This window comes from Mya arenaria, chromosome 13 (assembly GCF_026914265.1).
Source record: "Mya arenaria isolate MELC-2E11 chromosome 13, ASM2691426v1".
NCBI lineage: Eukaryota > Metazoa > Mollusca > Bivalvia > Myida > Myidae > Mya > Mya arenaria.
Genome location: NC_069134.1, coordinates 19,217,176 through 19,242,237, shown reverse-complemented (window position 1 = coordinate 19,242,237; position 25,062 = coordinate 19,217,176). Strand labels below are relative to the sequence as shown.

Sequence of the window (25,062 nt, the reverse complement as noted above, 5' to 3'; positions counted from 1 at the left end):
TTCGTTGCCATGGTAAAGCTTTATTTATTAGTAGAATATAGGCGTATAAGGTTTTCTTAATCGAAGGAAAATACATCAGGGAAACATAAACATTTGTCAATAGATATTGTGCTTAGGCGACTCAAATCGTGCTTTTTAGGGATTTTTCTTTGGGCGAATTCTGTCATTTGGCTTTTGTTCAGTCATGGCACTTGCTGGAATGTGTTGTTGTCAACTGTAGGCGCAGGGTAAGACCACTTCCAATAATTACTATATATGACTTCTATTACCGACACGACATATTCGTCGTGTTTTTCTACCATTAGTGTTATTTGTGAGCCTTGGTGACACTACACTATTATTAAACGACTGTGCGCCGGAAAGCTGGTGATCGTTGTTGATATATATACATGTATTACGTCTAGTATCATTGGCTACGAGATGGTAGAATGTAAGCAAGATAACATTTGTTGGAATAGTTAAGGATTTTCAGTATAGTTCTATTATTGTATGACATAACATAGCGGTAGGCACACGTGTTTATTTATTTATGCACGTTTAACTTGTACTTAGAGTTGTTTGTTATGATGTACTTTTCAGGTGGGTTAAGCTTTATGAATGAAAATAAGGACATACAAATTAGATATATCAAACATAACAATGCGAAATAATTGAATGCTAGTAGTTATTAAGCAAGATTAAATGAAAAACGTGACTGCTTCACTGACACCAGTTCATATGACACGCTTAATAATAATAAGAAAGACTATGGTGGAACTGCAAACGATTACGACGGAACAGAATACACTGGGAATTCTTCTGGATTGACACCTATCAAAGACATATATGAACACGCAGTTATAGTACATATTCAGAGAAATGTACCAGTATGTATATAATTTTATTGTGAGAGCCTGCACATCAGTAAAACGAAAGTGAAGTACAGAGAGTAATTATATTCCTACTGAGAAGATCAATGAACTTGAAAAAAAGACAACGATGATGATGATGATGATGATGATGATGATGATGATGATGATGATGATGATGAATGATGATGAATGATGATGATGATGATGATGATGATGATGATGATGATGATGATGATGATGATGATGATGATGACGATGATGATGATGACTCATTCCTCTCAGATATTGATGATGTCTGTGATTCTCAAAAAGCAAGTTACAAAATACTGAGTGAAATTGGACGTCGCTATTAGAGTTTTCGTGCATAATTTGCAGGTTTTTTTACCATGACTGGGAATGGTCGCCCAGTTGCCTTGGCATCTAGATAAAAACATCAACAAATCGATGTGAAACATTAGAAATTGCACTATAATTATTGGAAGCTAAATTTAAACTAATGCGAAATCTTTCTAATTTCTTCGCGCTAATTATGTAAGAATCTCGACTAATTTCCTGTGTACTCGTGGGTATTCTTGAATCAGATTTATCTTAGTGTGGAGTCATTTAGAAATATTGCCGGAGACGATTTGAAAACTTAAGTGTTCACTGTGCATAAAATTAGCGGATTTACCACGTATTATATATGTAATTCAAGGTAAACTGCAGGTCAGAAATTTTGGTAATTGTATATATATATATCGGTTTTTAATGGTTCTTTTCATCTCAGTGCACCAATGACAGGGTATGCTTGAAGAAATGTTGTACATTTTGAGGGTGTTTTGTTTGTTTTTGTCTGTACATAATCTCCCATGTTGGATCGGTAACAACTGGGCGGAGCTTGACCGTTCAGTAACGCAAAGTGGTTTGATGATAGGTGAGCGATTTAGGTCCTTCATAGTACTCTTGGAAACAACATCAATAAGATTTTATAAACACGTAAGTCAGCACTAGAAATGCATCCTTAAACCACTATGCAGTCACTAGCTTGCGAATATAGCACAACCCTATTCACCTATACCGCAGCATTGTTATGGAACGTTGTCTTTGAGAAGAATACCTCGAGTTTTACTTTCTTTGAAAGCCATCAAACAGAATAAAACTACAACAAGGATTTTAAAAAGCTGTATAGAAATACAAGTGTAAATAGATGATGCTTGTCTGTCAATCTTATCTTCCCTCATTAAGAAGAACATCAATTTCAAAATCTGACCTCGGCTATAACAGCAAAATAAAACAGCTTCCAGCTTCGGAGAGTAAAACGGATTTTTCCCCTATTCTGGTGTTTCTATCACATTTGAACATATAAATCTAAAAAACAACAAAAAAACATGTGCTTTTATAAGTTAATACTTTTGTCTTGAACTCGTGACATAATTCGAACTACTTAATTAATATCCACGGCTAGATTTCTGAGCAGCATTTGTGATTAAAAATAATTGTTTGCTTTTTTTCATCATATCTTATATCATTGATATCTTCTTATTGCTTATGTCAATTTTTATGCTTTTTAACATTTAAGAGCTCTAGATTGATTAATTATCTTGAACAGAGATGACTGAATAAAGCCTGTCAGCTTAGTGTTATATGTTTCTTTTCCGTTTATTTTTTTAGCGCCGACATGGAAGACGCTAATCCAGTGAACGGATCTGCAATCATTCGCAGGGAGAGTGAGCGTCTGTTTTGTGTGCCACCGATACCGCATGTGTCCAGCCCGACACATGGTTCCCCTGGCCGCGCCAGCCGGACGCACAGTACTGGACGAGATGGGGGTGCCGCGGGCCCGGTAACCATGCTGCCGAAGGTGGTCGGGGGCTCGATGGAAGATGGTATCTGGCACACACCGGAAGAATTGTCCACCATCGTGGAGGCTTCCGCGCTGCCGGAAATGGTGATAGGGTTCGACGGATTCGATCCGGAGAGTAAACACAAGTAAGATTGGTTTTTGATGAAATAGTGCAATGGTCGGATATGAAAAACAACGAAACTTAATGAACAAATGATATTGGAGAGTGATATAGGTCTAGTTGTATATGTTTCCGCCCCTCACCCAAGACAAATTTATAAAGTGAGTTTGATCACCACACGGGGTACTTTTTCAGCCGTCTTCACAATCAAGCTATTTTAAATAAGTATAAACGACGGTTATAACATGATTACATGAATGTTAGAATAAATAAGTAAACGAATTAAACTATTTCATTCGTTGATCGCTTACTTTATATATTATAATTGGTACACCGATTGATTGCTTTATTGTTGGACTGGTAGAAAGCAACCCTACTATTTACCGATTACTGGTAACCCGGAGAGCGCATGTTCAGTACAGCTTATGATCGAAACATAATCATGTATACATTGATTTTTGACATTGGCCAATATTTGATGCAGGAACATTTTAAAAAAAGAAATCCACTTAGTCAGATATTTTTACATTTTTGTTTTGAAAATATTATACGAATTATAAATAATGATGTACGAATGTTCCAATATCAGACTATTTGATATAATCAAAGTTTTTTTTTTTTAAATCAAGCTTAGATTTTTTGATGTGTTTTCGAATTATTAACCAGATTCTAAAAAGCCCTCCCTCGAATGGTGTGATCGTTATCGGGCGTCGTTTGAGTTGAATCAATTTTGGATGAGTCTTTGATTGAAGTGGCGAAGGAGCCGGGTCGGCTGGACCTTTCCTGTGTATATCTATTGATCTATGTTGAGCTTGCTGGTAATCTAAGCAATCAGCTTCGGTGCGCGGAAGAGGATACGTGTGCCGCCACCAGCAAAATAACGGCCTATCGATCGAGCCGTACTAATGGCCGAGCAGTTTTGTTCCTATAAACTGGCTTAGTTGTGATTGTTATGGTTTTATCTTCTACAAGGATGTTTAACAAAGGTAGAGTATTGATACATTCATTTCAGAATCTTTGAGGGACGTTTTCTGTATTTTGCCAACATCGGTGTCTAATGGTTATCCTTAAAAATTGTCATAGATTTGTGTTGGTTACACATCAACCGTCAAATCTTATGTGTGATTTAAGTGTATAGCCATATTTATATGTCTTAATATTACGACGATCACCACTTTACTGCTTTTTACATGAACTTCAGTCTGAATACTATGTCAATTCGCAAAATAGTTCATCTGACATTCTTTTTGTTTTAATGTATTTAACCAATAAATAAGCTACATGTATATACTGTATATATATAAAACTATTGTTTTCAAGTTCCGAAGTTCGCTTAAGCCTTAGTATAGTTGCTTGAATGAATGACCGAACGAACGAACGGACGCATGAATGAATGACAGAACAAACGAACAAATGAATGACCGAACGAACAAACGGACGAACAAATGAATGACCGAACGAACGAACGGACGAACGAATGAATGACCGATCGAACGAACGGACGAACGAATGAATGACCGAACGAACTAACGAATGAAAGACGAACGAACTCGTGACAGAACAAATTAATGAAAACCATGAAAGTAATGCATGAAAATAGTGAAATTAGTGAATAACTGAATGATTGATTGCAAAGAAGACAGGAAGATGGAAATATTTTCAGAATCAATGAGACTGCTTTCACATGACTATTTAATATTTCTGGAGATATCTATCGTTTCAAACAAAACGAAAGGAATGTTGAGAAATGATTAACGGATAAACCATATTTGATAATATCTAAACTGATGGTCCTTTTTGTCTGACACATGATAAAATTGCCATGATAAAGAGCCGTAGCCATGCGCAGATTGCCAGGCTACAAGGACGTTTTAACACAATGCAAAACACGTGTTAAATTGTATTGGACAAAATTATTGGTATATTAACAGCCTATTAGCATTTCCTTGTTTGGACATGCGTTCATGCTGGTAATTCATCGTAATTGGGTAACGTTAAATACCGTACAGATGCTGACATTTCCCCCACGATTATCGGACTAGACAAACAACAATGTTTTCAAGGGCAGATCGATACACAGGAAAGGCAACTGAATGGTTTATTGGTCATATTTTATGGCTTTCTTTAAGTGGTATTTACCCTTGTGACATCCAGCATAAAGTTTATGAATAGGTCTTTCAATAAACACAACTGATGTCCGGATAATCTTCCATTGAAACAAGAAATTATGATTATGCCCAGATTTTGAGCCTGATATATAACTCCAGAATATGACTTACTGACATATCCTTGTATCATAAGAACATGTTAAAGACAGACACTAGCAATAACGGAAGAACATACGGACATGTCCTTGTAACATAAGAACATGCATAAGACAGACCCGAGCAATAGAGGAAGAGAATACTGACGTGTCCTAGTAACGTAATAACGTGTATAAGACAGACCCGAGCAATAGAGGAAGAGAATACTGACGTGTCCTAGTAACGTAATAACGTGTATAAGACAGACCCGAGCAATAGAGGAAGAGAATACTGACGTGTCCTAGTAACGTAATAACGTGTATAAGACAGACCCTAGCAATAAAGGAAGAACATACTGACATGTCCTAGTAACATCAGAACATGTCTAAGACAGACCTTAGCAAGAAAGGAAGAACATACTGACATGTCCCAGGAACATGAGGGCATGCCTGACAGACCCTAGCAATGAAGGAAGCGCATACTGCCATGTCCTAGTAACATAAGAACATGTATAAGACTGACCCTAGCAATAACGGAAGAACATACTGAAATGTCCTAGTAACATAAGAACATGTATAAGCCAGACACTAGCAATAACGGAAGAACATACTAACATGTCCTAGTAACATAAGAACATGTATAAGCCAGACACTAGCAATAAAGGAAGAACATACTGACATGTCCTAGTAACATAGGAACATGTATAAGCCAGACACTAGCAATAAAGGAAGAACATACTGACATGTCCTAGTAACATAAGAACATGTATAAGCCAGACACTAGCAATAACGGAAGAACATACTGACATGTTGTAGTGACATACCGACATGTTCTAGTAACATAAGAACATGCATAAGACAGACCCTAGCAATAAAGGACGAACATACTGACATGTCCTAGTTGCATAAGAACATGTATAAGCCAGACCCTAGCAATAACGGAAGAACGTACTGACATGTCCTAGTTAAATTTGACGCAACAGCAATTTCATAAGGTGATGTTCAATCAATTATTTATATAATGAGTGTAATCACATTTGGCATTTACAACAGCTTTGCAACATTGCATCCTTTATTGGGTGTGTGAGAGGGTTATTTTTTCTTTATTCCATATCCGATTTGTGCGATTACAAGTGCCTTCTGATTGTATTTATGTTTACAGTCTATCTGGTTGATGTATTCTTGTATCAAGGCATGTCGTGTCATGATTGGTCTAATGTATCTTTGCAAACTATTTGCTTAACATCTGTAGCCTGTCTGTCATGTTGCTCTTATGTTGTCATTGCCCGTCTTGTTGCTATAGCTTATTCGATTGCTCTTCTAATAAGAGACATCTCATTTGGCATTTGCAACAGCTTCGCAACATTGCATCCTTTACAAGTCTGTATTTGTACCCTGTCTGTCATGTTGTTCCTATGTTGCCATTTCCCGTCTTGTTGTCACAGCTAATTTGATTGCTCTTCTAATGTTGCTTGTTTCCCGCCTGGTTGTTGATCTTGTGTCACTATATCCGATTGGTTGGTGTTTTCACGTCTGGTTGTTGATCTTGCGTCAGCTATATCCGATTGGTTGGTGTTTTCACGTCTGGTTGTTGATCAAGTGTCACTTTAGCCGATTGGTCGGTGTTTGCCCGTCTGGTTGTTGATCTTGTGTCACTATAGCCGACTGGTTGGTCTTTGCCCGTCTGGTCGACGTTTTTGTGAAACAATAGCCGATTGGTTGGTGTTTTCCCGTCTTGTTGTTGAACTTGTGTCACCATAGCCGAATGGTTGGTGTTTGCCCGTCTGGTCGACGTTTTTGTGAAACAATAGCCGATTGGTTGGTGTTTTCCCGTCTTGTTGTTGAACTTGTGTCACCATAGCCGAATGGTTGGTGTTTGCCCGTCTGGTCGACATTCTTGTGAAACAATAGCCGACTGGTTGGTGTTTGCCCGTCTGATCCGTCTGGTCGACGTGCATGTGTCACTATAACTGAATGGTTGATGTTTGCCCGTCTGGTCGACGTTCTTGTGAAACAATAGCCAATTGGTCGGTGTTTGCCCGTCTGGTCGGCGTTCTTGTGAAACAATAGCCGATTGGTCGGTGTTTGCCTGTCTGGTCGGCGTTCTTGTGAAACAATAGCCGATTGGTCGGTATTTGCCCGTCTGGTCCACGTCCTTGTGAAACAATAGCCGATTGGAAGGTGTTTGCGCGTCTTGTCCACGTTCTTGTGAAACAATAGCCGATTGGTCGATGTTTGCCCGTTTTGTCGACTTACTTGTGAAACAATAGCCGATTGGTTGGTGTTTGCCTGTCTGGTTGTTGTTCTTTTGAAACAATAGCTGATTGGTTGGCGTTTGCCCGTCTGGTTGTTGTTCTTGTGCAATTATAGCTGATTTTTTATGTTTGCCCGTCTGATTGACGTTCTAGTGTAACTTAAGATGATTGATTGTAGCTGGTTCGGGTGTTGCCATAGCGTAAATAATTGTTTTCTAATGTAACTATTGGTAATTGACTGTTGTTTGTTGTTGCCTTTGCTCGTATAATTGATGTCCTTACGTTACTAAGGCTGATTGATTCTTAAGTTACTTTGGTGATTAATTGTTGTTACCAGTGTCCGTTTGACTGTTTATTTTCTGGCACTACAGCTGTCTGACTGGTGTTTACATGTTACTAAATGGTGTCTGCACATTTTGCATCTGTTCAAGTATGCCTTTCTGATTACTGTTCTTCTGTTGCTAGGGTATTCCTTGTGTCTGCTCTTATTTTAATATTGCATTTCCAATACCTGCGTTGTAACCTAGAACTATGTCATGTCAGTATGTTCTTCCTTTATTGCTAGGGTCTGTCTTATACATGTTCTTATGTTACTAGGACATGTCAGTATGTTCTTCCTTTATTGCTAGGGTCTGTCTTATACATGTTCTTATGTTACTAGGACATGTCAGTATGTTCTTCTTTTATTGCTAGGGTCTGTCTTATACATGTTCTTATGTTACAAGGACACGTCAGTATGATCTTCCTTTATTGCTAGGGTCTGTCTTATACATGTTCTTATGTTACTAGGACATGTCAGTATGTTCTTCCCTTATTGCTAGGGTCTGTCTTATACATGTTCTTATGTTACTAGGACATGTCAGTATGCTTTTCCTTTATTGCTAGGGTCTGTCTTATACATGTTCTTATGTTACAAGGACACGTTAGTATGATCTTCCTTTATTGTTGGGGTCTGTCTTATACATGTTCTTATGTTACGAGGACACGTCAGTATGATCTTCCTTTATTGCTAGGGTCTGTCTTATACATGTTCTTATGTTACAAGGACACGTTGATCTTCCTTTATTGTTGGGGTCTGTCTTATACATGTTCTTATGTTACTAGGACACGTCAGTATGATCTTCCTTTATTGCTAGGGTCTGTCTTATACATGTTCTTATGTTACAAGGACACGTCAGTATGATCTTCCTTTATTGCTAGGGTCTGTCTTATACATTTCTTATGTTACTAGGACATGTCAGTATGTTCTTCCTTTATTGCTAGGGTCTGTCTTATACATGTTCTTATGTTACTAGGACATGTCAGTATGCTTTTCCTTTATTGCTGGGGTATGTCTTATACATGTTCTTATGTTACTAGGACATGTCAGTATGCTTTTCCTTTATTGCCAGGGTCTGTCTTATACATGTTCTTATGTTACTATGACATGTCAGTATGCTCTTCCTTTATTGCTAGGGTCTGTCTTATACATGTTCTTATGTTACAAGGACACGTCAGTATGATCTCCATTTATTGCTAGGGTCTGTCTTATACATGTTCCTATGTTACTAGGACATGTCAGTATGCTTTTCCTTTATTGTTGGGGTCTGTCTTATACATGTTCTTATGTTACTAGGACATGTCAGTATGCTTTTCCTTTATTGCTGGGGTATGTCTTATACATGTTCTTATGTTACTAGGACATGTCAGTATGCTCTTCCTTTATTGCTAGGGTCTGTCTTATACATGTTCTTATGTTACTAGGACATGTCAGTATGTTCTTCCGTTATTGCTGGGGTCTGTCTTATACATGTTCTTATGTTACAAGGACATGTCAGTATGATCTTACGTTATTGCTGGTGTCTGTCTTATACATGTTCTTATGTTACTAGGACATGTCAGTATGCTTTTCCTTTATTGTTGGGGTCTGTCTTATACATGTTCTTATGTTACTAGGACATGTCAGTATGCTTTTCCTTTATTGTTGGGGTCTGTCTTATACATGTTCTTATGTTACTAGGACATGTCAGTATGCTTTTCCTTTATTGCTAGTGTCTGTCTTATGCATGTTCTTATGTTACTAGGACACGTCAGTATGATCTCCATTTATTGCTAGGGTCTGTCTTATACATGTTCTTATGTTACTAGGACATGTCAGTATGTTCTTCCGTTATTGCTGGGGTCTGTCTTATACATGTTCTTATGTTACAAGGACACGTCAGTATGTTCTCCATTTATTGTCTGTCTTAAACATGTTATTTTTTACTAGGACATGTCCGTATGCTCTTCTGTTGCTAGTGTCTGTTTGATACATGTTCTGTTGCTATGTTCTGTCTACGGCCACGTACTGTTTTTAGGTAATTGAGGCATGTATGAATGTTGGGATAGGGATTTAGGTGCTGTATTATTGGTGCCAATTGTGTTGCTAGGTAGATGGATATGATAATTTTGCCAGCTAATGGATATGAATATGTTGCCAGCGAAGGGATATGAATATGTTGCCAGTGAAAGGATATGAATAATTATGTTGCCTGCGAAAGGATATGAATATGTTGCCAGCGAATGGATATACATATGTAGCCAGCGAAAGGATATGAATATGTTGCCAGCGAAAGGATATGAATATGTTGCCAGCGAATGGATATGAATATGATGCCAGCGAAAGGATATGGATATGTTGCCAGCGAATGTATCTAAATATGTTGCTAGGGAATGGATATAAATATGTGTCAGCGAATGGATCTGAATAGGTTGCTAGCGAAATAATATGAATATCTTGCCAGTGAATGGATACGAACATGTTGCCAGCGAATGGATATGAATATGTTGCCAGCGAATGGATATACATATGTAGCCAGCGAAAGGATATGAATATGTTGCCAGCGAAAGGATATGAATATGTTGCCAGCGAATGGATATGAATATGATGCCAGCGAAAGGATATGGATATGTTGCCAGCGAATGTATCTAAATATGTTGCTAGGGAATGGATATGAATATGTGTCAGCGAATGGATCTGAATAGGTTGCTAGCGAAATAATATGAATATCTTGCCAGTGAATGGATACGAACATGTTGCCAGCGAATGGATATGAATATGTGTCAGCGAATGAATATGAATATGTGTCAGCGAATGGATACGAACATATTGCCAGCGAATGGATCTGTATATGTGTCAGCAAATGGATATGAATACATGTCAGCGAATGGATACGAACGTGTTGCCAGCGAATGGATATGAATATGTGTCAGCGAATGGATATGAATATGTGTCAGCTAATGGATATGAGCAAGTTACCAGCGAATGGATACGAATATCTGTAAGTGAATGGATATGAATTTGTGTCAGCGAATGGATATGAGTATGTGTCAGCGAATGGATACGAACACGTTGCCAGCGAAAGGATATGAATATGTGTCAGCGAATGGATATGAATATGTGTCAGCAAATGGATATGAATACGTGTCAGCGAATGGATACGAACATGTTGCCAGCGAATGGACATGAATATGTGTCAGCGAATGGATATGAATATGTGTCAGCGAATGGATATAGGTATGTGTCAGCGAATGGATACGAACATGTTGCCAGCGAAAGGATATGAGTATGTGTCAGCGAATGGATACGAACATGTTGCCAGCGGAAGGTAATGAATATGTTTCAGCGAATGGATACGAACATGTTACCAGCGAATGGATACGCATATGTGTCAGCGAATGGATTTGAATTTGTGTCAGCGAAAGGATATGAGTATGTGTCAGCGAATGGATACGAACATGTTGCCAGCGAAAGGACATGCATATGTTTCAGCGAATGGATACGAACATGTTACCAGCCAATGGACACGAATATGTGTCAGCGAATGGATATAAATATGCTGCCAGCGAATGGATATGGACATGTTTCAGCGAATAGATACGAACATGTTACCAGTGAATGGATACTTATATGTGTCAGCGAATGGATATTAATATGCTGCCAGCGAATGGATATGGATATGTGTCAGCGAAAAGATACGAACATGTTACCAGCGAAAGGATATGAACATGCTGCCAGCGAATGGATATGGATATGTGTCAGCGAATAGATACGAACATGTTGCCAGCGAATGGATATGTATCAGCGAATAGATACGAACATGTTGCCAGCGAATGGATACGAGCATGTTGCCAGCGAATGAATACAAACATGTTGCCAGCGAATAGATACGAACATGTTTCCAGCGCATGGCTACAATAATGTTGCCAGCGAATGTATACGAACATGTTGTTAGCGAATAGATACGAACATGTTGCCAGCGAATGGATATGAATATGCTGCCAGCGAATGGATATGTATATGTGTCAGCGAATGGATACGAATATGTTGCCAGCGAATGGATACGAACATGTTGCCAGCGAATGGATACAAACATGTTGCCAGCGAATGGATACGAACATGTTGCTAGCGAATGGATACAAACATGTTGCCAGCGAATGTATACGAACATGTTGTCAGCGAATAGATACGAACATGTTGCCAGCGAAAGGATATGAATATGCTGCCAGCGAATGGATAAGGATATGTGTCAGCGAATGGATACGAACATGTTGCCAGCGAATGGATACGAACATGTTGCCAGCGAATGGATACTAGCATCTTGCCAGCGAATGGATCTGAAAATGTGTCAGTGAATGGGTATGCATATGTGTCCGCGAATGGATATGAATATGTTGCCAGCTAGGACGTTTCTGTGTTTTAGTGTTGTTATGCTGTATCTGATTCATGTTCATATATATATGTGGCCTTAATATGGCTTTGTAATTGTGTTTTAGGGCCTGGCTGATGGCGATGGACTACGTGCAAAAGTTTGACATCGAGCTAGACAAGACCGTTTACTACGCCGGCGAAGTCGTTACCGGGCAGGTCGTCGTCATAACAACGGAAAACATCAAGGTCAAAGGTCAGTCTAGCGTGTTTTACACGAATGTGTGTGACATGGGTGATTAATCAAGACAGTTGCTAAGAATGCTCCAATCCTTTTAAATGTTAGAATATAAAAATGTTGTGTATTTGTAAATTACAAGCGAATCGTACAGTCGTTATGAAGTGCAACAATTTTGTTTAGAAATAGTAAAACAATTACTGTTCATTTACCATGTTTATTTCTCTAATCTCAAACCGTACGGCATAGTACATGTATGTTACCCTTGCCGTTGATGTTTTGACGCCTCTTGTACACCATACCCTTGTATCCCCGAAGGTATCCGGTTGACGTTGCGGGGTAAGGCGCACACGGAGTGGCGGATCAACAAGGCGGGCGAGACTCGAACTCTCAAAGATGACGAGTACTACGTCGACGACAAGAAAATCCTGTGGGGAAAAGGTGAATAGTTTAGTGCAACCTTATGTTAATATAAAAAAAAATCAGGAAAGCCGTTCATGTCCTTATCATGACATGTATCTAATATAATTACACGACATGAGTATGTTTTACGATTTTTGTATGTTACATACAGAGGAAAATTTGGAAAACGTCAAATCTGTCAGAATAATGAAAAAAAATCTTTAAAAGCCTTTTTGTAACTATGGTAACGTGCTGAAAATAAATCTCAAACAAAGTAGACCAAGAAAGTTATTATTTTTAAGAATTCACTTATTTATATGAAAATCTTGTTTATATGTTATATCATATCAGGGCCCTGTACATAAAACAACTCACACATCACATTTATTTACTCTGCTTTACACTGTTGCTGTTCACGGTCGTCATTATACGTGGACTCCTCCCACGGGCATTTCGAACTATTTGTCGTCTGCTCCTACTCCTTTGTTTCAATATTGACTGTTATCGAGCATATACGAATATCGTGATGACGTCGATCTGTTAACGTCGGATGACTCTAAATACTGCCTGGTATAGTCGGTGACGCCAGTGTCAACAAGTTAAACAGTTAGGACGCGTGAAGACATTGTGGTAAGCGCACATCTCAAATATGGTTAAAAGGGAAAGAAACCGATTGACTCATGAACTATTTTTATAATTTGTTACATATTGTCGCAAAAGGATTATTTCGGAAAACGCACATCTCAGATATGTTTAAAAGGGACAGGAACCGATTGACTCATGAACTATTTTATTATTTGTTACATATTGCCGCAAAAGAACGGTTTCCATAATCGACTGTCATTCTCATTCATCAGAGGTTTGGTAATGATCAATCTGATCTGATGTACGTACAGCATCATCGCTCTGGTGTACGGGAGTGTGCGACTGTAGGCATGAACAATACTGCCATTACACGTGTACGGTATCGGAAATTATCAGATAACAACAGTTAATTCCATGATTTAAATACCATGATTGAATTGTGCAACACAAACATTTAAATGTAATGCCACAAAGAACGAAAGAGCCATCTGTCGTTTAGAGTTACATGGCCATGGCACGCCAAATCTCGTCTGGCGAATTAAAAACATAAATAAACAGTCTCTGTCTGACATGAGTAATATTTGCTTTTACTAGAAAAAATATTGACAACAGAAAAAAAAACAGAAAAAAAGATGTCCTCCTGGATGGCAGTTAATTGAGGTGTTGGTTACGAGGAAGGGCGTCATTGATCAATGTCACACACACTTAGTAAACAATCACTCACTATGGACAAAGGTGCTGTGTGAGTCAACACCATGGAAACTACCAATAATAACTTCAGCGTATGTATCTGCTGAAATGTGTTTGGTACCATACACAAGAACTTCTGTCATACTGTGATTTTAAAGTTCTGGCGAATAAATTGAAGCACAAATGTTAATTAAACACACACGCACACGCACACGCACACACACACACACACAAGCCCACAAAAACACAACTGTATTTAAGTTGAGCACTGTTCTTTAATAGATTCGTTCGTTTCTTTAGGCATAAAATAATTTATTTGTTTCAAAATAGGCGCCGAACCTACCGTTTTAATAGTCATTTGGTAAAGAAAAAGAAAAAAAGAGAATAATATATTTCTTTAAGTGTGTGTTTAAATATGTAGTTTTAAAACCTTACAAGCTTTATACAGAACATAACTTGATCACCAATCTCTAATGATGACAATAACGTTCTTACATTAGCCTTATAATAAATATATAAAAATGTTAAAGAATACCTGCCCTACCTGTTTATGAAAAGGATGTTACCCTAGCCAAACCATTGTTTTGCCTTAGAAGAGTGTTGTCATTCATATCGCTTTGCTTCATGCACTTATCATTGTTGCCCCACAGTGCCACAGTGGCTTTAATTTTGGAATTCGTATGTGATTATTGTCAAATGTTTTGTGATCGAGGTCTTGTCCATCGTCCACAAAATAATCGTTATCCATGCAAGAAAAATATGTACCTAAGACTAGTAACAATACTGGTCTAAATTATGGAGACAAGCTATCCATTTGAACACTGAATTTTGCACAAAACACACACAGGCAAGCTACATACCGGTTGTTACTTATTAAGAAATAATTAATCTTCACGATGGTACAACAATTATAAACTCCCTTTCGTAGCTGAGATTAGAAGATACCGGTATGTTTTTATGTATATTTTGCTAATTAAAATTATTAATTAGTGGATATAATTATGAACAAACTTTAATCATGGCTAGAAGGCATGAGCATGGGAGGAGATTATTCCCAACAGGCGAAACCGCCATCCGAAAATTTTGATGACGGTTGCATCTCCGACCCCGGGGAGTCTTAAAGATCTATGTGATCCATTGGTGCACCTTAAATAAGCAAGATAACATTTGTAAACACTGAACAATTCAGATCAAATGACGTCTAAACCAAATCGCATTTACACAAGTATTATAATGATGTATGTAGCTCTTACCTTCATATTTAGCATAGCAAAACAACTTCTAAGAACAACGTTTCTTGTTATATATTCACAGAGAGATAATTGTCAATACTTTAATTGTGCCTCGTTACGGATTTCGTTTTGCAGACAAACATGAAGATATAGCTACAAGCATTTTGCCGCGTGGAAAACACGCATACAAGTTCGAATTCAAGCTTCCGGAGACGGCGTTGCCATGCTCGTTCGAGAGCAAGATTGGTCACGTGCGCTACTACTTTCGGGTGGTGATGGATATTCCCTACGCCTCACCCCCACAGGCCATCAAGTATTTCACCATAGTGGGGCCGCACATTGACTGTATGGAGGACAGATATTTGGTAAGGGTGTTAAGTGTAGGGTTAAATGTAGTATTGCTGGGTTTTATTGTGGTCTGAGTGTTCTGTTGGAGTTTGAGATGATATTTGAATATGTGTTTTTATAAGTTTCGTGATAGTTAAATATGCACCGCGTTTACAAGATCTAGCCAATCTGGTGTAGGTATTCGTGTTAACACCAAAAACTGTTCCGTGTCACACGCTTTGTTCGTAGAATTCTTTTCAGCACAATATGTCTATGTTATGGCTGGCGTTGTATGGTTCTGGAGATCAAAGTCTTAAATTGCATGTTGATTTTCCAGGCGCCAAAATTTGCAGACGACAAACACCGCACGTGCTGTTTCTGTTGTATGCGGGGTCTCGTACGTATCCAAGCAACGTTGGAAAGAAGTGCCTACTGCTGCGGCGAACAGATCCGAATCAAGACGGAAATTCAGAATAGTAACGACGAACCTGTGTATCTACTGTGCAAATTCGTACAGGTACATATTTTGAACATCACATATGATAATATGACATACCTGGCCTTATAGACTTAAAACTCATTCGGCCCTTTTCTTCTTCTGTATTTGGTCAGTTCGTGTAGAAAGGCATACCAAGCAAGCACACTACGTTAGTATAATATGTGTGATGGTTGTGACATGATAAGGTTTAATATTGTTTAACGTTATCACAATGTTGTCACAACGTTGGGACTAAATTAATTGTAACTATTTTCAACTACTTTATCATTCAAATTACGAGCAATGTAAATAATAATTGAAAGCAAGCATCTTATAATAATTTGCAAGTATTACAGTGATAATGAAATTTTACTGATGGGACAACGTTATTTTAAATGTTGAATTAACAATTTTAAGATACGTTGGTGGTTTTCGCGATAAGCTTTAACTAGAAAAAAACATTGTCCTAACGTTGTGACAACGTTGTCCTTATCGTATATATACATATATATTTGGAACCACCGAGGAAGGCTGATGATATACATTTCTATTGCAAAAATAGATCACATACGAAAACGTTTTAATATAAAAAAGACAGAACTTTTTTAATATGTTAAACAAACACATTTATATATTTATATATATTGTGGTATACTTATCCCAGTCACACTAGTATATATACGGTTAAAGGTAACTCAAATAACTCTAATACAAGTAAGCTGAATTAAACATGTTAAGTAGTGCTAACACATTTCCCCCTTTTCTGGCAGTATGTGGAGTACTACATGAATAAGGGTGTGCTGGGGATCATGAAAACTGTGAGTCACAAGGTATGGGAGTACCAGGCAGAGGCTGTGCGGCCGCAGCATACAGGCCGTCAGGACCACCTCCAGGACGAGCTTCAAGTCCCCGTCCTTCCGCCTACCATGATCGACGTATGCGGTCTCATACAGATACACTATGTGCTCAAGGTACTTTTTACAGGCGTCTCAGACTATAATTGCGTATACTTCTACCGTTTAAATACTTTATTTCAAGCCAAGTGGTAAATTCGTAATTGCCAATTACTACTAATCAGGAATTGCGTTCCGGATGAGTATGCCGAGAAGCCGGTGACGTGCGATGATACATGTTGTATAATTTTGCAAATATCCAGTTAACAATCCGAAATAATTAGCACTTAAAATCGCCAAGTATTCAGCAGCACTTAGTATTGGCTATTAAAATTGCGTGACAACAAATAAATGTGCCCGACGTCGTTTCACAACTCTGCTTGATGTTATAGAAAAACACGTGACATTCTCGTAAGTTCTGCATAACCCCAGAACAAAACAATTATTAACTTCAATGAGTATCACGTTATATGCATTTAGCATGCATGCAATCCATACTTAGTAAGTGTCCCTTGTTGACAGCTTCTTGTGATCGGAGAGGAATCTGGAGAGTTGATGCATCTGCAGTTCCCCATCACCGTAGGAACTGTACCCTTCCGCATCCCCAACATGGCCCCGCCGGAAATGATGTACGGTATGTAGTGTTTACATGTCCTTGCCAGATACGATGTTCCATACACAGTTAAATACTATTAAGCCTAAGATAATGTCCGGTTAAGTAGTTCCAACATTGAACAACATAAAGTTATGCTCGGAATTTTAGCAGGGTGCAACCCAAAGTAATGGTTGAAAGCAGTTCGTTCATTGTACAACCCAAAGAAAAGGTTGGTAAGCAGTTCCAACATTATTCAACCCCAAGAAATGGTTGGTAAGCAGTTCCAACATTGTAAAACCCAAAGTTATGGTTGGTAAGCAGTTCCAACATTGTAAAACCCAAAGTAATGGTTAAAAGCAGTTCCAACATTGTAAAGCCAAAGTAAGGTTGGTAAGCAGTTCCAACATTGTAAAGCCAAAGTAAGGTTGGTAAGCAGTTCCAACATTGTAAAGCCAAAGTAAGGTTGGTAAGCAGTTCCAACATTGTCAAACCCAACGTAATGGTTGGTAATCAGTTCCAACATTGTACAGCCTCGAGTAATGGTTGGTAAGCAGTTCCATTATTGTACAACACCAAGTAATGATTGGTAAGTAGTTCCAACATATTTCAGCCCCAAGTAATGGTTGGTAATCAGTTCCAACTTGTAAAAAACCCAAGTAATGATTTGTAAGCAGTTCCAACATTATTCAACCCCATGTAATGGTTGGTAAGCAGTTCGAACACTGTACAGCCCCGAGTAATGGTTGGTATGCAATTCCAACATTGTACAGCCCCGAATAATGATTGAAAGCAGTTCCAACATTAAACACCGCAAGGTATGATTGGTAAGCATTGAAAATCTCAAAGTAATGGTTGGTAAGTTTTTCCAACATTGTACAGTCCAAAGTAATGCACGGGGAGTAGTTCCTGCATCGTCAAACCAAAAGTAATTAATGCCCGGGAAAGTAATTCCTACATTGTCAAACCAAAAGGTATGCTCGGGAAGAAGTTCCTACTTTGTCAAATGAAAAGTAATGAGGGTTTCGTGTTTCCAGCACTGATTTACCCAAAATAATGTTCGATTGAATTCAAACAATGTCAACAACATTAAATGTGTATACATTCTATATTGTACAAATGGAACGCTCAATATTGTTTAGAATATGATCAAACAACACAACATGCGTGCGTTTTTGAAAGGTTTCGATTTTTTATGATAACATTATTAATTTCACAATGTCTCGAACTATGATTTTCAGATGTGTCGGTAGACTACGTTGAGGGCGGAAAGTACATCAGCTCCGAGTTCCAGGTCGGGCAGGTGTATATGGGCGACGAAGCAAACGAGGGGCAGGAGGAGGAGGTCCTCTACCGACCAATATACTCGTGCGTCCCCCACGACCGGAAACATGTCACCAACACCAAGGGCGCATGTGCAGGGGAGAGCGACACCAAAGACGGCAAGAATGACTGTGTGTGTGAGGAGATAAATGTTGTGCCCATGAAACGGAAGTCGTTGACCAAGGGGAAATCATTCCGCAAGGGCAGTTTAGTGAGAGGGGAATCCAAGTTGAAACCGGAAGTGGTAACTGTGGACAATGTGAGCACCGCCGAACCATGGGAGGTTGTTGCCTTGAAAAAAGACTGATCTGACTGGATGTTGTGAATCCTGGGCTTTGAAACATTTTTATATTTTTTTCTGCACCATGTTTTTACCAAGTGCAAAAGTGGGATGCCATTTAATATGTGCATTTTAGATGTTAAATTTGCACTAAAATAGATATTTCTAGTCTTGTACAAACTATTCCACATGTGTTCCGTGTGGCGGTGTAAATATTCATTCCGATGGATGATACCACAGTATTCACCAGTGTTTTATATTTCCACAACTGTGCCTCAAGTTGTCTCTATTTCGTTGTAAAATTGTAAAAGTAACGCTTAGTTAAACGTGCAATTATAACTTGCCTATAAACCCATCGTAATAAGTGCTCAGTATTAGTGGTTCAAGTATTTTATTTAGTCCAATTAGTATGCTGTATATTTAATAAGTTTTGTAAGATAATCAAACCAACCTATTTTAAAAACATCAAAACCACTGTCTGCGTTTCAGAAGTTTACATGGAATTCTTTATTAAAACCCTTGAAACACATTTATATATTTTTTATTTCTTGAATCTAATTACACCTACAGAGGACATGGACAAGTAAATAAATATGCTTACCATTGTTTACATTGAAATAGTTGAACTATTATGGAAATGGTGTCAAAATATTACTACAACTACTACGTGGTAACCTGCAACCCTGTTGGTGAAGAAAGCAGAGCTATACGAGTGCATATATACACGACTTCATTGACGAAATGCAACCGTCTAGTTAGTCGCGGGGCAACTATGATCCCGCCAACAATCTGACAGCGGCGGGATGGTCAGTGGTTTGGCAACTAGATCCCCGCCAAGAATCTGACAGCGGTGTACTGGTCAATCTGACAGCGGTGTACTGGTCAATCTGACAGCGGTGGAATGGTCGGATTGACAGCGGTGTAATGGTCAATCTGACAGCGGTGGAATGGTCAATCTGACAGCGGTGTAATGGTCAATCTGACAGCGGTGGAATGGTCAGTGGTTTGGCAATTATATGGTTGCCCCCGCCAACAATCTGACAGCGGTGGGATGGTCAGTGGTTAGGCAACTATGTTCCCGCCAGCAATCTGACAGCGGTGGGATGGTCAGCGGTTTGGCAACTATGTCCCCGCCAACAATCTGACAGCGGTGGGATGGTCAGTGGTTTGGCAACTATGTCCCCGCCAGCAATCTGACAACGGTGGGATGGTCAGTGGTTTGGCAACTATGTCCCCGCCAACAATCTGACAACGGTGGGATGGTCAGTGGTTTGGCAACTTTGTCCCCGCCAACAATCTCACAGCGGTGTAATGGTCAGTGGTTTGGTAACTATGTCCTCGCCAACAATCTAACAGCGGTGGGATGGTCAGTGGTTTGGCAACTATGTCCCCGCCAACAATCTGACAGCGGTGGGATGGTCAGTGGTTTGGCAACTATGTCCCCGCCAACAATCTAACAGCGGTGGGATGGTCAGTGGTTTGGCAACTATGTCCCCGCCAACAATCTGACAGCGGTGGGATGGTCAGTGATTTGCCAACTATGTCCCCGCCAACAATCTGACAACGGTAGAATGGTCAGTGATTTGGCGATTTGACCCCGCTAACAACCTGGCAGCGTCTTTGATACCGCCAACAAATTGACAGTGGTGAAAAAATAAGTGGTTTGGCAACTTTGACCCCGCCAACAACCTGGCAGCGGTGGAATATTTAGTGGTTTGGCAACTATGACCCTGCTAAGAACCTTGCAGCTGTTGAATGGTCAGTGGTTTGGCAACTTTTACCCCGCCAACAACCTGACAACGGTGGAACGGTCAGAGGTTTGGCAACTTTGACCCCGCCAACAACCTGGTATGGTGAACGGTCAGTTGTTTGCCAACTTTAACCCGCCAACAACCTGGCAGCGGTGGAACAGTTAGTAGCGGGCAATTTTGACTCGTCAAAGGGGAAATGGGGTTAACGGCAATACGCGGTTTGTTTCACAACCGTCGTACGTACTTATATACATGTAATAATTTAATAGGGTCAATGATAATCAACCATTCTCTGCTCTTATTGAGAAGTGTACACCGTGTCTGTGGATGCTGGGGGAGTATGCCTATGGAGGCTATTCGTTGCTAAAAGTCTAGACGTGTAATTCCCACAATGTGCTCTTAATCGTACTAAATATCTCTTACATTTGTCAATGTAGACGTGCTTTTTGTTGTTTCTATTCGTCAGTTTTTCCGTATTGATTTGTCATTTGTCATTATAGTAGTCAAAATGTATATTTGTCAGATCGACCCTGTATAAACTCACTATGACATAGATCGTATAACTTACCTTTAACAATATGATGATGTAATTTAGAAAGCCGAATCATGCATATATGTAAAACTGCAATCCTACAGTCGATACTCGCATTCGTAAAATGAACATTTGCAGTCCAACAAGTCCAGGTTTACACAAGTCAATTGACAAGTTCAGAATTACAAGGATAGATTCCCAGTTGTAAGTCCGAGTACTCTCTCTTTATTTCACAATAAAAACTAAAATTAACTTCATCTTTTATTTTATTTTGACGATCAATGTTCCTAAATGGGTTATAAATCACCATATTATTTAGTCAATTGCAGTTGGGTGTATCTGAGCTGGTCTCACGGACCCAGATTTATACTGCCACTGTCAGTTGTTCTTTTACTTATATACCCAAGCAAGCAAAATTGTTCATTTATTTTATTTACAAGTGGACCATGGGCGAGTCGTTCAGTGGGGGGGGGGGGAGCTGTAGGGCCTGTGCCCCCCCCCCCCCCCAGTTGGCCCGCAAGTAAACTTAAAGGTTAATTTTTTTTGTCAATATTTCTCAGAAAAAATACGCCATAATGCACCAATTCAGACTAAACATATTTAAAATATGCTAGGGGGAGTACCCCTAAACCCCACTTCCCACATTTTAAACATATTAATGTCATGCCCACTCGAGGGATCATGTCCAAAACGTTTTGCCCCTAAGTAACGCCCCTCTAACGCAAGTCCCTGTTCAAAACCTGCTCCAGCAAACCCACGAAACTTTTGATGGACATCATAATGATATCCACCTAGTTTAGTCTGATGTTATACATTTACTATCTTAATAAGCATGTGTGGTGTAAACGTGTAATTTCAATACATCATTGAAACAAAATATCCATGTGGGTGGAAGAACAGCCCTCCAACCCACTTGTGTCCCCCAGTTATGAATTACGGGATCTGCCACTGTGAACCATAACAATCAAGTGGGGGATTTCAATAACATGAAAAAAATAGATATCGAGAGTCTTAGATTAGAAAAACAAACACACGATTTTTCCCCTCCAAAAGGGCTAGGTCCGCTTCACCTTAATGTGAAAAAAAGCCCTGACTGTTGAGTGTGGGTGGGGTATAAAAGGTAGCAGCAAGTAATAATTGTTTATTAGCAATAAATTGACTTCATCATTAAAATACTTTATTAATTACCTATAGAATAATATTTTTTACAGTATAATGTACGAGTTATATGAAGTTGTAATCTAAGTGTATTTTATCCATACAGTTCCAGCTACACCAGGTAAGAAACCTCTGGGGCATCTTAGTGAATAATTTCAACTTAATGAAAATTTAGATTTTTTTCTTCGTAAATTTTTAATTATCTAATATTACTTGCAATCTTAAACATTGCAAAAAGGCAAGAAAGTGTCCTGTAATGGTAGAATTTAAAATAGTGTTTTTAGTAATTTAAAGCTGCACTCTCACAGATTGACAGTTTTGACAACCTTTTTTTGTCCCAGACTCGGCTGATTTTGGCAGCAATGCTTTCTATACAAATAATAAGATTACTCACACTAAAACAGATCTAAATTGTTTGGAAAACTGCCGACATTTTTCATTTTTCTTAAAACGTTACTGTAGTATCACTTTTAGCCATAAAACATCAATTTGCGAACGTAAAACTGAAAAACTGTATCTGATCTTTTGTCAGCAGTCTTATACCACTGGTATCCAGACATTTACGCAAATTGGCTAATTCCAAAACAAAAAATAAAAATAGTTGTCAACACGGTCAATCTGTTAGAGTGCAGCTTTAAAGGTAAAATAAGACAATGGGACTTTTCAATCTTGAAGTATAATTTAATGCTAATGACTTACATTTTGTTGTGTTTAAGTCATGTATCATTTTGCATACATCTCATTTCATGTCATATGTGCGTTTTAATTACTATTATATAGACAAAAACATGTTGTAATATCATATATTATTTTATTCGACATGAAATAATTTATAATCCACCCTGTTTCAAAATCATAGTCCATAATGTCATAATATAGATGATTTGTAATGTCCATAATAACGTTCGCAATGTCCATGGTCCAAAGTATCCATAAATGGTTTAAATAGAGCCGAGTGATAGCGGAAATTTCCGAAAGACGTAGGAAGGAGTTAAGACATGGTTAAGGCGGAGCTATCTATAAATAAAATTAAATTTATCTCGTAAACATTTTGAACTGCGAATGAAAAGTCACCACCATACAATGTACTTTGTAGAACTACGAACTGAAATCTGTCTTCTACACGTCGCAATGTAAAACCCGGCATGTGACTTTCACAGAATGACGTGTGTTCAACATACACAACTTTATAAACACGACTGAATCGTCTGTTGAATAGATGCAACGAGAATAAAACTCCAATTGGTACAATGAAAAATGAAAATGTGCAGTGTAAAATGTAAACATGCAACCGATGAGTTGGCGGTTGTAAAATGTAAATTGGTAAATCATCAATGTTACAAACCTAAAATACACACATACACCGTCCATTAGTCCTTGTCCTAACAGTCGGACTAGAAGGAATCTTTCAAAATTGAGTTTAATGCTAAGACAACACGTACTGAAACTCTCGCTGTCGTTGCTTTATTTATTTGATAAATATATGTGTTTAAGTGTAGATACAACTTATTCTTGTCAGATATTAATATGTTTTTTTTTTCTTTTGTGTCACTAACCATTGTTGAATTTGTTTTACATTATGATGTTTGTGTTTGGCAAAGGGCATGTATTTTCTAATATTGCCAATCAGCTGAAACTGAAGCAATGGGATTTAAGCAAAAATAATGCACCATGTGCTTAGAGTTAACGTGTGCGTAGCGTTTACGTGTACGTAGCGTTGACGTGTGCGTTGTGCTGACGTGTGCGTATCGTTGATGTATGAGTAGCGTTGATGTATGAGAGAGAGAGAGAGATAGAGAGAGAGAGAGAGTTATATTTCAAAAAAGACTCTGAAAACTGATCAGCAATAATTGGGTATTTCTAACGATAAATAAAAAAAAAAACACGCGTCAGAGATCGACTGTCCACGAGTCTCTGGAAATAATCAGCGACTTCTGCAAACTAACTGGTTAGCATCTTTACAGAGAATCTCGCAGTGCCGAGCCCGAGCTCGACCGTGCAACCTCCCAGAGGGCGATAATACCGTGTTTAATTATGTTGTTAAGTTTATTGGCGAAAAAAAGTTACCAATCGCAGGAGACAGTGAGCGATTGCATGGATTGGACATGAGACATTGGACAGTAGGTGATTTTCGAAATAAGTATAGGGATAGGGGAGTTCGACAGGCAAGTCGAGATTACTACACACAAAAGTACCCGTCACCAAACTTGACAGGAAAGTTGATGAGCAGTTTAAATTCTTTCGTCCTCCCAAACAAAATTCATTAATTCCACTAAAATCTCAAAAACTAGGGTCGGTAGGTGGGCATTTTAAAAAAATAATGAAACCCGGGGTTCTGTTCCAAACCGACCTATATCAGAGTTGATCGCTGATGTAAGTTTGAAATATAAAATGGTTGAATTTTACCATATCCACTTATGACCTTGTTTTGGGAAATAACGGAATAAAAAACACAATACGACAAAAGGTGTAGGGTCGGTCGGAAGTAATAGGGTCGGTCGGATTAGTTAAAATAAACATTTTTACACCTTATCTGCATAGATTCAGCAGAGTTATGGCCCTTTGCTTAGCAATATCACGTATTTGAAGTTTGATATGGAATACCACCATTTTAGCATTTATCA

General features: G+C 38.6%; 1 protein-coding gene across 6 annotated transcripts; it reads left to right on the top strand.

Moving 5' to 3' along the window:
• On the top strand, window positions 1-19,509 carry LOC128214462 (arrestin domain-containing protein 3-like). 6 transcript variants are annotated; one of them, XM_052920944.1, is made up of 9 exons: window positions 1-12; window positions 2,502-2,819; window positions 12,086-12,213; window positions 12,514-12,636; window positions 15,240-15,469; window positions 15,769-15,948; window positions 16,680-16,880; window positions 17,325-17,436; window positions 18,636-19,509. In XM_052920944.1, the coding sequence occupies exons 2-9, from the start codon at window positions 2,509-2,511 to the stop codon at window positions 19,022-19,024; spliced, it is 1,674 nt and encodes a 557-aa protein (XP_052776904.1). In that variant the 5' UTR covers window positions 1-12; window positions 2,502-2,508; the 3' UTR covers window positions 19,025-19,509. The 6 variants fall into 6 exon arrangements, with proteins under 6 accessions (XP_052776904.1, XP_052776902.1, XP_052776903.1 ...); XM_052920942.1 differs by lacking the exon at window positions 1-12 and adding an exon at window positions 55-227; XM_052920943.1 differs by lacking the exon at window positions 1-12 and adding an exon at window positions 320-430.
• The last annotated feature ends 5,553 nt before the right edge of the window (window positions 19,510-25,062 follow it).

What these genes read in the sequence shown, in the direction of transcription:
- LOC128214462 (XM_052920941.1), top strand. An exon ending in GTATGGAGGACAGATATTTG is followed by an intron (nt 15,470 to 15,768) that starts GTAAGGGTGTTA and finishes TTGATTTTCCAG; the next exon opens with GCGCCAAAATTTGCAGACGA. An exon ending in AGATACACTATGTGCTCAAG is followed by an intron (nt 16,881 to 17,324) that starts GTACTTTTTACA and finishes CCTTGTTGACAG; the next exon opens with CTTCTTGTGATCGGAGAGGA.